Source organism: Poecilia reticulata, chromosome 11 (assembly GCF_904066995.2).
Source record: "Poecilia reticulata chromosome 11, P_reticulata-male-v2, whole genome shotgun sequence".
Classification (NCBI taxonomy): Eukaryota; Metazoa; Chordata; class Actinopteri; order Cyprinodontiformes; family Poeciliidae; genus Poecilia; species Poecilia reticulata.
In genome coordinates, this window is record NC_088840.1 from 27,815,250 (window position 1) to 27,831,932 (window position 16,683).

General features: G+C 44.3%; 1 protein-coding gene across 26 annotated transcripts in view; it reads right to left on the reverse strand.

Annotated features, from left to right (window-relative positions):
• Window positions 1–16,683, reverse strand: part of macf1a (microtubule actin crosslinking factor 1a) — a 213,082-nt gene that overhangs the window by 63,784 nt on the left and 132,615 nt on the right. For all 26 annotated transcript variants that reach the window (XM_081612962.1, XM_081612956.1, XM_081612954.1 and 23 more), the window contains 15 exons: window positions 16,268–16,585; window positions 16,024–16,190; window positions 13,493–13,649; window positions 13,295–13,406; window positions 13,142–13,204; window positions 11,036–11,274; window positions 10,820–10,949; window positions 9,866–10,065; window positions 9,558–9,785; window positions 8,772–9,048; window positions 7,666–8,258; window positions 7,079–7,267; window positions 6,759–6,965; window positions 4,998–5,315; window positions 3,287–3,469 (listed from right to left, as the gene is read on the reverse strand). In XM_081612962.1, the coding sequence (XP_081469088.1) occupies window positions 3,287–3,469; window positions 4,998–5,315; window positions 6,759–6,965; window positions 7,079–7,267; window positions 7,666–8,258; window positions 8,772–9,048; window positions 9,558–9,785; window positions 9,866–10,065; window positions 10,820–10,949; window positions 11,036–11,274; window positions 13,142–13,204; window positions 13,295–13,406; window positions 13,493–13,649; window positions 16,024–16,190; window positions 16,268–16,585 (3,381 nt within the window). The remainder of the gene's footprint in view (window positions 1–3,286; window positions 3,470–4,997; window positions 5,316–6,758; window positions 6,966–7,078; window positions 7,268–7,665; window positions 8,259–8,771; window positions 9,049–9,557; window positions 9,786–9,865; window positions 10,066–10,819; window positions 10,950–11,035; window positions 11,275–13,141; window positions 13,205–13,294; window positions 13,407–13,492; window positions 13,650–16,023; window positions 16,191–16,267; window positions 16,586–16,683) is intronic.

Genomic DNA, 16,683 nt, shown 5'->3' on the forward strand with positions numbered 1-16,683 from the left:
GGATGAGCTCAAGCTTGTGGATAAGTGGCCAGGATATGACGTCGTGCTGAGAAAAATGTGTGTTTTAATGATAGGAGCTGGACTGAAAGAGGACGCCGTGTCCTGACACGGAGCTGGAGGAACAAATGAAGGTGACTGCAGAGAACCTGCCTGAAGCCGGCTCATTACTTACTGCTGTCGGCGCTAAACAGCAGCCAATCAGAGACGAATCCCATGATGGTCCACCGTCACTTTTCTTTTTTTTTTTTCAGTGATTATTTTGACTGTCTTAAATGAAAAGTTATTACACTTTTACAGGCTGTTGCTCCTGGAAACCCAAATACTGATGCTGAAAATGTAAACTGTAAAAAGAAATGAGAGCGCAGCAACAGACATAAACCTGCGACCACAGCTGAGATCCAGATGGAAGTACAAAAATGCAAAAAATTTTAATTCCACATGTGCTGGAGTTCCGCTGGGGTTGCTAGGTAACGGGCAGAACTCCGCTGGCGCTGCTAGGTAACGGGCAGAACTCCGCTGGCGCTGCTAGGTAACGGGCAGAACTCCGCTGGCGCTGCTAGGTAACGGGCAGAACTCCGCTGGCGCTGCTAGGTAACGGGCAGAACTCCGCTGGCGCTGCTAGGTAACAGCACAGTGCCCATCAAATGTGACTTGACATTCTGGGAGGTCTTTGACTCGGCTCACTTCTCTGACACCAATAAGCATCAACGTATTGCCAGAAAAATGGCGTTTGCAAAACAGCCAATCCAGGAGCGACTTTTATTTTCCTTGATGCTAATTGGCTGAACAACCAAGAGTGGAAATAAGGAAGAGTATAGATGCTCTTCCTTATTGGTTAGGGAAGATGGTTTCTTGACCAATAAGATGGTTTCCACAGCATTAACTTATTGCTAGAAATTAATGCATAATAACGCAGTTGGTAGAGCTGTTGCCTTGCAGCAAGAAGGTTCTGGGTTCGATTCCCGGCCTGGGGTCTTTCTGCATGGAGTTTGCATGTTCTCCCTGTGTGTGCGTGGGTTTTCTCCGGGTACTCCGGTTTCCTCCCACAGTCCAAAAACATGACTGTCAGGTTAATTGGCCTCTCCAAATTGCCCCTAGGTGTGTGTGTGCATGGTTGTGTGTCCTGTGTGTCTCTGTGTTGCCCTGCGACAGACTGGCGACCTGTCCAGGGTGTACCCCGCCTCTCGCCCGAAACGTCAGCTGGAGAGGCACCAGCACCCCTCCCAACCCCACTGAGGGAAAAAGGGTGCAAGAAAATGGATGGATGGATGGATGGATAATACATATTATGCATTAATATGTATTAATGCATGTTAATGTGTATTTGATGTTTGAACTATCAAAAGAGGCCGTTATAAATGTTTTTAAAGGGAGCTGAAGTATTTATGGATTTTAGCTGTGGTCTTTAACCCCAGCGAATATTGGTATATCTATGTTAGCCTACACGCTCACTAGCTGGACACATATTTATAGACCTAATATAATTATTAAGAATCAAAGACAAAAAATTAGAAATTTCTCTAAATTTCACACTATAAAACCTAAATTCTTTTTAATGTTTTATTTTTAATGCTTGTCTGATCATAAGCTTATTGAATATTTTTGCTTTACTTCTCTTAAATTACTGCAATTATTGATATTTAGTGAAGCATTATAAAAGTTGTTAAAATAAAACTGAGATTGGTGAATAAGTGAGCAAACTCAAAATGCCGAGTTGTGGCACTGACTTGGTGTGGAGTGCTTCAGACAACAGGAACCTCTTTGTTATCACTTTGTTGGCAACACAACCTCTTTTCATGTGCAATCTCTGATTACAGAGCAGTTATTTTTTGCAGTAAATATGAAGGCTATGTGAATGTTTTATAGATTTTCTGGACAAATGGTTTTGTATGTGGGGAACCATCTTTGATCTACTGATAAAACGTAAATAATATAGTTTAATGGGCTTAAAACGCTTCGTAGAGACGGCTCTGTCCTTATCACTAAGAGAAATGGTCGAATGCCTGAGATAAAAGCAGCGACCACAACAAAAGCTGCACAGCTGCCGCCGCAGAATTTACCGACTGAAAACGTCGCAACCACAAGAAAAGGAAGCAAACAGACAGACTGGTATCAAATTCAGTGTTTGGTCTGTTTCATAATTACAAGATCAAAGCGGTAGATGAGTGAAAACGGAGCAAGACACTCAAAATCAACTTTTTACGAACATTAAAGTAACTTTTCTTGTGAGAGAATTTTACTTTTTGAGCTCTTTTAAATATTATGCTTGCAAAAGCAAATTGTGACATTTAGATGAAACGTGAGGATTACGAAACGGCCTCCATCAAAGCAAAACTACTAAAATTCTGCCTTATTTAAACGACTACAGCTTGGACCAAACTTTGAAAGCTTCGCAGCAAAACTCGTTTCATAGATTTACATTAGAAACATGAAAATCATGAAATATGTGCTGGAAGATTTCCGGACAAACATCACTAGTGATGCTGCATCAAAGGGAGGAAAGGCAGCGTGATTCAGCCGTCTGCAGCGCAGCGCGGTTCAAACAAACAGACACAATCCCTTTAAATCAGGATCTCTGGAGGAAAGAGCTCTGCAAAAACTCAATGACGCCATTCACCACACAAACGCAGCTCTGTGAGGCGAAGCTCGTGTTGCACGGAAGTTCACTCTGTACTTCTGTTCTTAGCAGAAATAACTTCATGCTAAGTGCTAATCTGAAGAATTAAACTCATATATAGTGACAGTTTGTTTCTCTTCTTCTTTGGAACCAAAAGCTGCATTTAAAATGATTAAAAATCCACTGATAAAACACTTTTCAACAAATCCACTTAAAGAAGACTTTTGGTTTTGACCAATTTTATGTTATTTTTGATGATTCTGACATGAAATAGAAAAATAATCAGCTGTTAAAAAGGTATAAACAAGGTGATAAGAGAGATTACTTCTGTTCTGGGCAAAGAAAGATTCAACAGTGTCTGCGGTCAGAGGCTTCTTCAGCTTCACTGTAAGACGGACTGCTACAGGAAAGTTTCCCTGCACTGAATTAAACTTATGTTCAGTGTGAATAAGTTTAATTTAGTGCAGGGAAACTCAGCGCCTCCTAAGATATCTGCTTAGTACACTTAGTACACAAAATTAACTTACAGGTAACTAGAACTTTTCCCATAAATTGTTGACTTAAAATTTAAAGTTCCGTTTTTTAAATCTCTCGATCGTTTTGGAGAAATTCTGAATCTCCAAGCAAAACGACCATCTTCAGCAGCGACTCAAACCCAGCGAGTCCTACCTTGAACTCCTGCAGCTGCTGTTTGATCATCTCCACCTCCGTGCCGACCACTCCCTGCGAGTTCAGCCCGTCTTCGGCTTTTCCCAGCATGCCTTGCAGCTCCGCCACCAGCCGGTAGAAGTCCTGGACTCTCTCTGCGGCGTCCTCGATCTGAACCAGCCTCGCCTGGCCGCGCTCGCTCAGCTGGAGAGCAACGAAACAGACATAAACGTGACGCTAAGAGACGTTCCTCTTGTTTAACGACCAATTAAAATATTCGTCCATCCATCCATTTTCTTTCACCCTTGTCCCTCAGTGGGGTCGGGAGGGTTGCTGGTGCCTCTCCAGCTAACGTTCCGGGCGAGAGGCGGGGTCACCCTGGACAGGTCACCAGTCTGTCGCAGGGCAACACAGAGACACACAGGACACACAACCATGCACACACACACTCACACCTAGGGGCAATTTAGACAGACCAATTAACCTGACAGACATGTTTTTGGACTGTGGGAGGAAACCGGAGTACCTGGAGAAAACCCACCATGCACAGGGAGAACATGGAGACTCCATGCAGAAAGACCGGGGCCGGGAATTGAACCCAGAACCTTCTTGCTGCTAGGCAACAGCTCTACCAACTGCGCCACTGTGCAGCCCTAAACTAAAATATTCATTAAGATCCAAAATGTTTGTAACTTTAATACAGAAAAGAAAGAAACTCAACAAAATGTGATTTAATGTTAATATCTGCTCTGTCCGCTTTTTATTGTAAGGAATTATATTAAGGAATTATTGAGGGATTAACTGATAATTAAAATAATCATCAACTATTTTAGTAACTGATTAATTGTTAACTGGACTAAAGATTCAAAAAATTTGATTTGCTGAAAAAAAAAAAAACATTCAGCGTGGTCACCAAGTTACAACTGTGCAAAAAAAACCCCCACAATTAGCATTTAAAACTACAATATCTTTGTAAATACATTTTATGTAAAACTCTTCAAGTGTCAGTTTTAGCTTCACCTGGTTCAAATTCACTAAAGGAATGCTGCAGTGCTGCATTTTAGGCAATAAAATGTTCATAAGTAAAAAAATGACTGAATTATTTATCTGCATTTTTTAATGCATTTCAAATGTTTACATAAAAACCTGAAGGATTTTATCATTTACATATCTAATCATCAGAATAATTGATTAAAATGTCAATTACAAAAATAATCGTTAGCTGCACATTTTAGGCAATGAAATTTGGAATTTCTTTACATCTTTAAAAGTATTTCAAATATGTAAAAATATTGGGAATATTGGGCTGCACAGTGGTGCAGTTGGTAGAGCTGTTGCCTTGCAGCAAGAAGGTTCTGGGTTCAATTCCCGGTCTTTCTGCATGGAGTTTGCATGTTCTCCCTGTGCATGCGTGGGTTTTCTCCAGGTACTCCGGTTTCCTCCCACAGTCTAAAAACATGACTGTCAGGTTAATAGGCCTCTCCAAGTTGCCCCTAGGTGTGAGTGTGTGTGCATGGTTGTGTGTCCTGTGTGTCTCTGTGTTGCCCTGCGACAGACCTGTCCAGGGTGACCCCGCCTCTCGCCTGGTACATTAGCTGGAGAGGCACCAGCAACCCTCCCGATCCCACTGAGGGACAAGGGTGTAAAGAAAATGGATGGATGGATGTAAAAATATTTAAAATATCCATCAGTTGAGCCCTACAATTATTAACTTAAGGAATGTTTTCCCCACCTTGCCAGCCTGGCGGCTCAGCGCCTCCGTCTCCCTGCGCAGAGCCAGCAGGTCCGGCGAGGAGCCTTCCCTCCTCAACATGGAGGTGCAGTCGGCGGCGTGTCCCTCCAGCTCCGTCCTCAGGTCGGACAGGCGGGACAGGAAGCTCTTCACGGCGTCCGCCTGCGACGCCAGGGAGTCGGCATCGCGGCCGACGGGACTCAGGGAGTCCAGTTCGTCGTCCAGGTCGGCGAGGCGGGAGAAGACGTCGCGGACGTGGGACTGGACTTCGCCGACGCCCTGCAGGCGCGACTCCAGGGAGGAGCAGCAGAGCTCGATCTGATGGAGGAGGGCGAGGGTCAGTCCGGTCAAAACCACGGAAGAAAACAGGTTCACACACGTTTCACACAAACAAACTCTAGAAATTTTCAAGGCAAGTTTTCAAACTACAAATTAGATAAAAAATTACTGTTATTATTAATGTATTATGATGGTATTTTATATTCTGCAGCAGAGAAGATGTAAATTTTATGTTTTGAAATGTCTCACACCTTATACACCTGACTCAACAGAACAATAATTTAAAAATGTTAATGTATAAAATATAAAACAATACGTTTTTATTAGTAATAAAAAATATTCATTACATTAAAACAATCCAAATAAATAATAATAAGGTAAATGTCCTTTCTGATCAAATTAAATACAAAGTTTTCTGGGATTAAGCAAATAAAAATCATGTTGATGATTCTTATTAACCTAAAACAAGAAAGTTTGATCTGATTTCACATCAAACTGTTAAAAAAAAAATGTGTATATAAAAATATCAGGTTTCCACTGTAAATAATGTTTCCAAGCTTTTACTCAAATGTTAGATTGGAGTTTATTATAAAACTGTGCCGTGTGAATATTAAACACTTCTTTACAGAAATCAAGAACTTTCCAAACACTAAATCACCAAATTGAAATTCACCTTAAAAATAAATAGAATCTCTACAGAAAACTTTATTTTCTGAATAATTTAACTTTAAATTACGGCTGAGTTTTTCTCACTATTTTCAACACAATTGAATTGAAGTTTATGGAAACAATTTTTTTAACTTTTTAAAACCTGAAACCATAAATTATAGAAGCCAATTATGTTTTTGGAGCCTGATAATTATTCAGCATTACAAAATAAAAACGAAGACGTTGAACACTAAGTGATTGGGTTGCAGAAACCAGATGCATTGCTGTGGGTTTGAATTCCCATCATTCTGGTTTACATTTGCAGCGATGATGAAGTGCCGAACGTCCAACACTGACCATATATGACTACTGGAAGAGGAGCAGCCATGGATATAAACAACTTCCTTCGCTCTGGAGCGAATAAACTGCTCAAGTTGTGGTTGCTTTCATCTGATTTCACTGCTCCTTCCCACATTGTGGAAGAAGTTCTGCTTTAACATGCGAGTCAGATGGGATTGGACGTTATAGTCCTGAGAAAAAGCTGCAACCCAGCACTGGAAATTACAGCAAATATGTCAAATATGTTAGGACTTTTCTGGCACAGACATACTGGAGTTCTCCGTAAACTTTAACGTGAATAACTTTAGATTTATATAGGGCTGAAACGATTAATTGAATTAACTGCGATTAATCAATTTATGAAATACTTGTCAACTAATTTAGTAATTAATTAAAAGCTAATGAGTATCCAGACTCACTAAAAGGCCATTTGCTGAAAACAAATATATATTCAAAGCCAACAGAAGCTGGTTGTTCTGGGCCTTCTCTCCTCACCTTATCAGTGACCTCATCATAGTCCTTCTCGGTGTCCTTGGCCTGCTCCTGCAGCCTCTGTGTTCCCTCAGTGCTGCCCCCTGGTGTCTGGGGGGCGTCCTGCACCAGGCCCTGCGCCAGATCTTTGAGGTAGACCACCTGAGGCTGCAGGGAGCGCAGACTCTCCTGCTGACTCCTCAGTCTCTCCAGGCTTTTAGCGCTGCATGCCTGGATGGAAATTTGTTATTTTTTAATAAACTGACAGACATGTTTGTCTTTTTAATGATGTTTAATGAAAAACGGCAGGGTGGTTTATGGTTATGATCGTTTCTTTCCGGTACCTGAGGTCCAAGAGCCTCCTGGACTTCGATCTGATGCTTGGCGGCCTCCAGCCTCCTCTCCACAGCCTGTCTGCCGTCCTCGAACTCCTTCAGGCGGCCGGCCAGCTCCTCCAGCTGGGAGGTCCGGTTCAGGAGGTCCTCGCTCAGTCTGTCCACCCGCCGGTTCAGCTGCGCCTTCTCGTCTCGGAGCTTCAAGCAGAAAAATGTCTTTTAATAAACTGCTGCAGAAGTCTGGACCGTTGATGCAGATGGACAGTTTTTCATCTTTTACGGTTATAGCTGAAACGATTAATCGGATTAATCGTAATTAATAGATCATTGGATAAAAATTATCAACTAATCTAGTAATTGATTACTCGATAGCTGGAGTATACAGACTGAATAAAAGAAAACATTAAAAAACAACAATTTATGATGTTGACTTCATAGCAAAATGTTTGGACAACACGGCTCTAAAAGCTTACCTTTCTTTATGCTTTTTATTTCATTTTTTTTTATGAATAAATGCATAAAAAGTCATACTACTTCCTGTTTAAAAATGTATTTATTTTTTCTTATTTAAAAAGTAAAATAGATTAATATCGCACCTCTTCCTCTCCGATGCAGCACTGCTCCAGCAGCTGGTCGGCTGCAGTATTAAAAGCCTCCAGCAGGGGCTGCCGTCTCTCCAGGTCCAGTGTCAGCGCCCGGGCTTTCTGCAGAGACTCGTCCAGAACAGATGGGTCCAGCGACGGCCGGACCTCTCCATCTTTCTGCTCGCACTCGGCCAGCCACGGCGTCAGCTCGGCGCGGTGCTGCTGGTACGTCTCCGCTTTGCCCAGCGAGTTCTTCAGCCGGGTCTCCCGCTCTGCGATCCGCTGGTTCATGGCCTCCCAGTCCTGCCTCAGCAAGGCCAGGCGGGCCTGCAGAGCGGCGCGTTCGTCCGCGGGCAGCGTGGCGAGCAACGACACGCCCTCCGCCTGGATCAGCTCGTAGGAGCCCCGCTGGCCGGCGACGGCGCGCTGCAGCTCCTCGGTCTGCGCCAGCAGGGAGCGGATGGCCTCGGGGCGGCAGGGCAGCGAGTCGGAGGGGGATTGTTTGGGGTCCGACTGCTTGTCCAGCCAGGAGCGCAACTCCTTAAACATCTGCTGGAACTGCTGCGTGGAGGACAGAGCGGCCTGGAGCTGGGTCAGGCCGTCCGCTGAGGGGAAGGAAAGCAGAGAGCGGGCTTAAGTCGTAAACTCTGACGAATCAGTTCAGATACATTTATATACGTTTAATGTTCTCTTTTCTGCACAAACTGTTTTGTTTTATTGATAAGTTAACAGAATTAAAAGGGGTTGTAGCATCGAGTTACACCACAGGGTGGCGGTGTTTCCCCTGAGACGAGTTTGATGGATACAAATAACTGCTTGGAACCTCCTTCATGTAAGAGTCCATCTTATTTGTGTTTAACACGTTGATAACGTCCATCGTCAGTAAACTGAATTGAGGTGTAATACCAAGCTTCACCATAGGGTGGCGCAGTGTCCCTGTTCTTCTGCTAGCATGTTGGTGCTAGCATGGTTAGCTTGGCAGCTAACTGCTAGTGTATTTTAGGTAGGTTCTCCTATATTTTATGTGTTCAGATTTAGGTCAGATATTTGTGGTTAGATCTGCTAGTTTATGTTTTAGGATCCAGATTGTATCTTAAGATGAACGACCTGATACAGACCTGCTCTCTCCTCTAGGCTCCTCAGCGGCGCGCTGACGCTCTCCAGCCGCTTGCTCAGCTCCTCCTTTAGGTACGGCTCGGCCACGATGGCGCTCAGCTCCCCGCAGAGCCTCTCGGCCTCCGACAGCTCGCCACGCCGCCGCTCCAGCTCCGACCGGATCTCTCCGGTTTCCTGCAGCCGGCGCTTCAGAGCCTCAGGCTGGGCGCTGAGCGACGCCTGAGCGTCCAGCCTCTCACCGAGCGACGCGATGCTGGAGGACAGATCCTTAAGCAAGGCCTGCAGAAGAGAAGAACAACCATCGATATAGATCACTGGACTGGACATCGCCCATTAGCCGCTATAGCTAGCAACGCGTTACTGCAGGTGCCATTACTATGAGACATATCAAACCTTTCTTTTTCAATGAAGGTTGGGCAAAATGTTCATAGCACCATAATTTACCATCTATTTTTCTATACAATGTGTTCAATTATGTTTTGATGCATAAAATATGTAATCTCCCCAGATGGAAGTGCTGTGAACATGAGCGGTCGTTGATTGGCGAATTTAAACTCTTGCTCTATCGATGATCTGTCAGAGAGCTGCTCGTCTTATTTTAGTGTTAACTGAACCGAATTGCGCAGCACATGTACATGTTAAGGTTGTCAAAGTGAAGCTAGCATAACCAGTTAGCTTAACTGGCTAGTATTTAAGCTAAAATGTCTGACTTATTATGCGCCGTCTTTATATATATTTTTGGATTAAAACTTTTAGGTGCTGCTCCAGTCCACAGAAACCAGTCATACCTGGTATTTTTCGCTGGTTCCTTGAGCCTGATCGATGTGACTGGACCGCTGAGTCAGCCGGCCGGTCAGATCCTCCCACTGCTGGGAGATGGAGCCCAGTTCAGTCCGGACCTCCTCCAGGTCTTTGGGGTCCTGAGCCGAGTCCCCGGTTTGAGACAGGATTCCCTCCGCCGACTGGGTCAACTGGTCAAACTGGGGCCGCCGCGTGTCAAATTCCCGCAGCATAAACTGGAACAAACGGAGAACTCCATCAGCGACGCCTGGAGGAGAATCAAGATGGCGACCGTCTGCAGTTCGTCACCTCTTACCTGGACTTGCTGCTTCTGCGTGTTGAGCATGTTGGGGTCGATGCTCAGGGGCCCCAGCACGCTCATCATCAGCTCCTTCTCTCTCAGCCAGGGGCCGAGCTGATTGGCCGCCGAGGCAAAGCTGCCCAGCCGGTCGGCGCACGTCTCCAGCTCCGTCTGCCGCTGAGCTGCCGTCTGATTGGCCGTCTGCCAGCGGGAGTCTGAGGAAACAATGAACACAAATCAGAATATATCACAGGTGACCTATTATCATTCCTTGAACAGGTTAGGCTGGGTCTATGTCCTGTACAAAACATGTTCATTGCATTTTTTTTTACATAAAATTATTCTTGGATAGTGAGATTTTAGTCTGCTCAGTTCTACCCATGTGGTGCTGTTTTAGGGTCTCTGCCACTTTAAATCCCCACAACTCAATGCTCAGACTCAAAGGTGAGCGGTCTCCAGTCTGCTTGGTGTTCACATATGCATTCGAACCGCGCCCAAGTTCACTTCAACCTAATTGAGAGCGAGGTTTGTAGGCAGACCAGAGTTCGCTTTCTTGGTCCGATTACGAATTCCCAAGTCCCCAAACGAAACTGACTTTTTAGAAAAATGGACTGGAGTTTGATTAAACCGGACTAAGCAGTGCTGGTGTGAAAGCACAATAAGAACAAGCGTTATATGAAATGAAGCAGTCTGCCTTCTCGGATTTCACATTTCTGTTCTGGTTAGGTTATAGTAAGCCCTGATAAAAATATCCAGCCTGAGTGAAACAGCAGCTCTGACAGGAAGACGTCCCACTCACTCCCTGGACAGGATCCACCTCACTTCCTCTCACCAAAAACTGAGCAAAGTTTTCTTCTTCATGGCCCAGTTTCAAAGCTGAGTTCATCACATGCAGATTTAAACACTGACCTTCTGTAGATTTGATCAGTAAATGTCTCAGAACATCTGAATGTGGCCAGCAGAACGTACCGATCTCCTGCAGCTGCTGCCTCCAGCCGTCGGCCTCAGGGGAGTCGGGATTGTCTGCGATTAGTTTTCTCAATGTACTTTTCATCTCCTCCACCTTCCCTGAATGCTCAGCCAGCTCTGAGAGCAGAGCCTGAAGGACAGTTAGGAGATTAACTTTCACCAAATGGAGCCACTTAAGTCTTTTTCTAAACAGTGAAAAGCTTCTAAAAGTTTGACCTTGTTTTGTTGGGCCTGAGCGCGCACCACCTCGGGTTTGGACGGGGAAGTCATCTGTCCCAGCGTCAGGCTTTTCTCTCGGTCGCTCAGCCAGCTCCTGAGCTCCTCCGCGTTCTGCCGGGCCTTCTGCCGCAGCTCCAGAGAGGCCTGCTGGCGGCGCAGACGCTCCTGCAGCTCGCTGCCCAGAGCGTCGTAGCGAGTGTTCAAGTCTGAGACGGTCACCTGCAGCTCCGTCAGGTCTGAGACGGAAAATATGGAGATGCAATGAGCTGGAGGAGGATTAGAAACTAATGCTCGAGACGGACAGGTTGAAAGAAACAAGACATAAACAATCATAAACATTAGTTCCACTAACGCTAAAGCGCTACTGAAGTGCTACACAAACAGTATTTAGCAGAAGCTAAGGCGTTAACTTCTACTCAAGTTAAATTTGCTCTCGAGAGACTCCAATGCTTGAAAAAGTGAAAAACTTTTAGATCAGAGTTCAGTGATGAGAGGAGGAGTAAATGAAACAAACAGTCCATCTGTTCTCTGTTGGCAGGTTTCAGAATGTCTGGAAGGAAAAATGTGCAATCTTCTGCTGATTGATTTAAGTTTAGGACTAAAGCAGAGATGTTTGGTCCTAGCAGATCACTGTGGCGAAACACGGTGGTGGAGGAGTGATAATGTGGGCTTCTTTTACATATGAATTTTATAAACTGGAAAATATTGAATTATTTATTACAATGTATTAATAAAAACAACATTTAGAATCTCGTTGCTCGTAGGATTTTTGGATTGAAAGTGAACAATGAGCTGAGAATGAAAAAAAATGATTTAATTGTTAAAATTCTAAAATAAAAAGTCAATAGATAAATATTTAAGAACTAGAAGGCTACAATTTTGTTGCTAAATCAACCAAAACTTATTTCGCAGGAACCAATCTTTATTAAATAAATAACCTGCAGTTCTGCTGAAGTATTGAACATAAGCCCATTTCCACATTTAAACCCAAACTTCCTGCTATAAACATGGACTTTTGATTTTCTCTGTAAATGTAGTTTTTCAGCGATAAAAATGAAAATATGACATAATTTAAATGTCAAACTGTTTATCATCTTCAGCAGCTGCAGCCTTTCAACATTGGCTTCGACTGGGAGGCTGAGATTACATTCGGAAAACAGACATTTTATTCCAACATTAAAAGCTTCTGTGATCCGACAGAAGCCGTTTAACAGTCAGACCAGATTTAATCCATCGGAAAAGTTCTTTCTTTTCTACATGATTTCAACATCTGCAAGTCCTGAACTGGTGCAATAAACGTCGGAGTCTCTTACTGTAAACACAGACGCTTCTCTGATCTACAGCATCTTTACTGAGTTTGAAGGAAAGTAAGAAAATTTGAGTTTATTTCAACCTAGTTTAAGAACCACAGATTCAGTTTAATCTGAATTTTTGATCTACTGAAAACCAACAGTGGCTAAAACGTCAAAGTGAAGTTGTAAAGCCAAGCATGTTGTTTCCAGGGTATCTGCAGGTTTCAACAAATCAAATTTAAGACTTTTCATGACCATTTCAATGCCACCTTGAATTAAATTTAAGACCAAAAAGCTATAAATATGAGATGGTTGGGAGATCCTGCAGGATTGCACTGAGGCATCAGAAAAATGGTGACATTTCTGGAGCCTTTTTGTGGCTCCATGTGTTTCTGTCACTCAGATAATTTCCTGAACCTTTAACGATGTGAGGCATCGATCGCTAACCTTCCTCCAGCCAAGCAGCCAACGACATTCATGCATGTGAAATTCTGCGCTGGTACATGTTGACGTACCGTCTGAGTGTGACTCAAACTTCAGGACAAAATGATATATTGGATTAAACAATCCTAACAAAACCTAAGATTTGTGATTAAAGTATTTAAGACCAACTTGCAAAGTGGCCTTAATTTTAGATACATTAATTTAAGACTTTTTAAAACTGTTTAAGGATGCAGCCGTGTTTCAACCTACATTAAACCATTTTTTAAGCAGTATTAGATTTGTGTTTTCAGACACAGTTGGATTATAGTTTGTGCTGCAGACCCTGGTCTCCTGTTGCAGGGAGGACCTGACCGACCTGAGGGCTCACCTTTACAGGTGTGGATGCCGTTGACGCTGCTGGGACCGGCAGAACCGTTGATCTGAGGAACTCCTGGAGAGGAGCACAGAGGAACGCCATCAGAGAAAAACACATTTTCAGTCCTGGAAGAGCAGCTTTGTTTCTGGTTCCTTCCATCTTTACCAGTTTTGGTCCGAGGAGCCGTGACGTCGATGATGAGCGACTCCAGCTCGGAACCGGTCTTGTTCAGGTCTTGGATTCTGGATCCTTGGGATTCCCAGTCATTCAGCAGGTCCTGAAAGCAGAAAGGATTTTGGTCATTCATCCAAACATCGGTGACGTCTTGAAGCTCCTGAAACATCCCGGCTTTTTACTGCACACCTGGAGCTGCTGGACCCGCCTCTGCAGACCCTCGGTGTTGAGGTTGGCCTCCTTGGAGGGCAGCTGGTCCTGGGCCGTCTGCAGCCAGCGGACCAGGGAGCCGGAGAGGCCGCGGAACTGGTGGAGCTGCTGCTCACAGGCCTGGATGGCAGCAAACCTGACAGGAAGCAGGAGACAAAGAGCTTTAGCAGGTTTTCACACCTGATAGTCCGGTAGGCTCGGTACCACTGGGTTCTACTGGAAACCTAAATTACATCCTGCAAGCTGCTGCTGTCAAACCAACCAAACCCTTTGAGCAACCAGTTCCCCTCCTCACCTGCGGGGGCGCTGCACCAAGAACCACTGAAGGAAACAACACAAAAACTTCTACAAAAGACACCGAGCGCAACTTCTTCCTTCACGAATTGTCAGAAAATATGGAGTGGCATCAGATTTTAGTGGCTGGAGGATTTCTCTTTTGTCAGGCATTTCTCTACTTAGCGCCAGGCTAATGTGTTTTTCAGATGCGTTTACCCAGAATACCGTGCAGCTTCCTGCTTTTGGAGCGGTATCCGGGTTTTGGTGTTCACAGAGGCATTCAAACCGCACCAGAGTTCCTCAACACCAAACCCGGTTTGTAGGTGAACCAAAGTTTAATGACCCGTTCACACCAAACCTAACAAACTGGACTCTAAGCCAACCAACGAGTCTGATTACAGCAGACTGACCAGGGCTGGTGGACAAAACAAGGGGAAGATATTAGTTTGATTCCATCTGCTGGGAGAGCAACACAGTCAGAGCAGTAACTGTTTACATCAGTATTTCAAATTAAAGTTCTTCTGTCTCTGTCAATATGTCCTACCCAGAATTCAAATGGCAGATTTAGCTTCACCTGGTTCAAATTCTGTAAGCAGAATCTCCTATTAAGCATCTTTTTACATGCAATTATTGATCAGTAAATCAAAAATCAAAAATTAGATTCGCCTCTATCGTTTCTTGATGTTAAGTCAACTGCATATTAATCCTTTGGTACAAATGATTTAAGCATTCACTAGAGGAAAGGCATCATTGCATTATTTTAATTAAAATATAAAATTCAATTGATCGTCAATCATCAGGCGTATCGATTGATTGTCAAAATAACTAAAATAATTGTTAGCTGCAGCTCTAAATGTAGAGCTGGTTTTGCTGTAAACATGAGTAGATGAGGTTTACACTAAGCTCCATCTGTCCCTCGGCACCACCAGGGTTTGTTTTGTTGACTCTTTTTGCAGAGGTTCTGGTAAAGTCCGGTTCATTCCAAGAAGCTCCTGTCTGAAACGGGTTTCCAAAGGCATTTTTTTTCCCTTTCTGTATAAGAAAAACAAACTATAAAGTGTTTTTTCAAGGCTGCGAGGGATCATTAGCACAGCCCTGACCTCTGCCTCTTTGCGTGTAATGTGTGTGAAAGTATGAGGCCGAGCGGTTCCGGCCGTCTGCGGCCCAAACGGCCCTGAGAAGCTATCATTATCACGCTGCTATTTTCTCTCCTCTGGGATCCGAGGCCGCGGGTTCCCCGGCAGGGCCGTTTACGGGACAGAGAATGAGCCGTGTTTGTCTTTATTAGCGCCGAGAATCCGTCTGCACCAACACAAACGGAGGAGCTGTGAAGCGGCATCTGGACCGCAGCATCCACGCCTCACCAGACCCAATTCCGTCCCGTTCAGGCGTCCAGCTGCTGATTCGATCACATGATGGTCTCGTAAAACGGAAATTTAATCGAATACATCTGCAGAAGACTGCTGGTATTCATAAACATCTCCCTGAGACGACGTCAGGCATGGTTGGCATGGCAACCGCTGCTTCATGGAGGCCGGAAAGTCAGAAAACAGATTTCGTTTTAAGTTTCAGACCCAATCTTCGGCCGGTTCTGGAGGATTTTTAGAATCATCCGACCCTTATATAATGAGCTCAGCCATGTTTTCATGGCTGATGCAACTAAACAAATGATTCATTTTATAAACAATTATTACCGTCTAAAGTGCAATAATAAAGAATTTCTTTGAACCGAGTGAAACTAAAACTAGGTCATTTATTTTTAACTTTAGTGCAAAACGAATATTTACTTTGTGAAATTCTGGTTTAATTACTGAATATATTGTTTTTTCAGCAAATGTTCTTTACTTGGGTCTGAATAAATAAATGACAAATATTGATTAATTTATTACTTAATTAGTTGACCATTATTCATCATGATTAATTTGATTCATCACTTCAGTCCCAGTCTGCACTTAAAAACACAAAATTTCATCAAGTATTTCTGTCTAGTTTCTAGTTAGTGGAAACTTTTAGATAAAAGTTTGTTTACAGTAAATAATTACTTAATATTGATGAAACAGTTGCAGATTATTTTACTGCTAATAAGACATTTCTATATGCCAGTGGAACTTGTACTTTTTCTTTTTAAGATATTTGCACTATAAGCCAGGTAATATTTTATTTTTACAGTGTTCAGCAGATGAGAGGCTGATGTGTATCTAGCGCCCCCTTGTGTATTTTTTAGTATTTTGTACCTTTCGTTGACGTTTTCCTCCAGCTTGGTGAACTCGTCGGTCACATCTTTGACGTTCTCCAGCAGGTTCTGGGTGTCGCTGAGCGCTCTGGCCTGGCTGAGCTCGGCGCCGAGGCTGCAGAAGGATTTCAGCTGGCCCGCCTCCTGCTCCAGCTCAGATTTCACCTCCTGGAATCACAAAGATGGAAAAAGTTACAACGGCGTCGAAGAAGAAAGCTTCTGCTGAGGAGGAGAACTCCGCTGACCTCGACGGTCTGCCTGTAGTCGTGGACGCTGCGGTCCGGCTGTCCGGCGGGACTCAGGGCCTTCAGCCTGCTCTGGGTGAAGGCCTGCAGGTCGACGCCCAGCCTCTCGTAGCTCTCCAGCCGCGGCAGCAGCGCCTTGAGCTGGGCCTCCCGCTCCGCCTGGCTGCTCTGGGCCGCGGCGTAGCGCCGGGTCAGGTCGTCCAGGCTGCCGTGGAGGCCCGGAGCCGCGGAGGCGTCCGAGCTCTGCAGCAGCTTGGAGACGGAGTCGCGCGTCGCTTCCACGCTGCCCTGCCTGGAGAGGAGCTCCTGACGAAGTTTCTGGGGAAAAAAGAGAAGAAGAAAAACAACAACAAAGAAATTAAATACCAGAGAGAAATTATAAATGTAAAACATTCTGCAGTGAAAAGAGTGAAGAA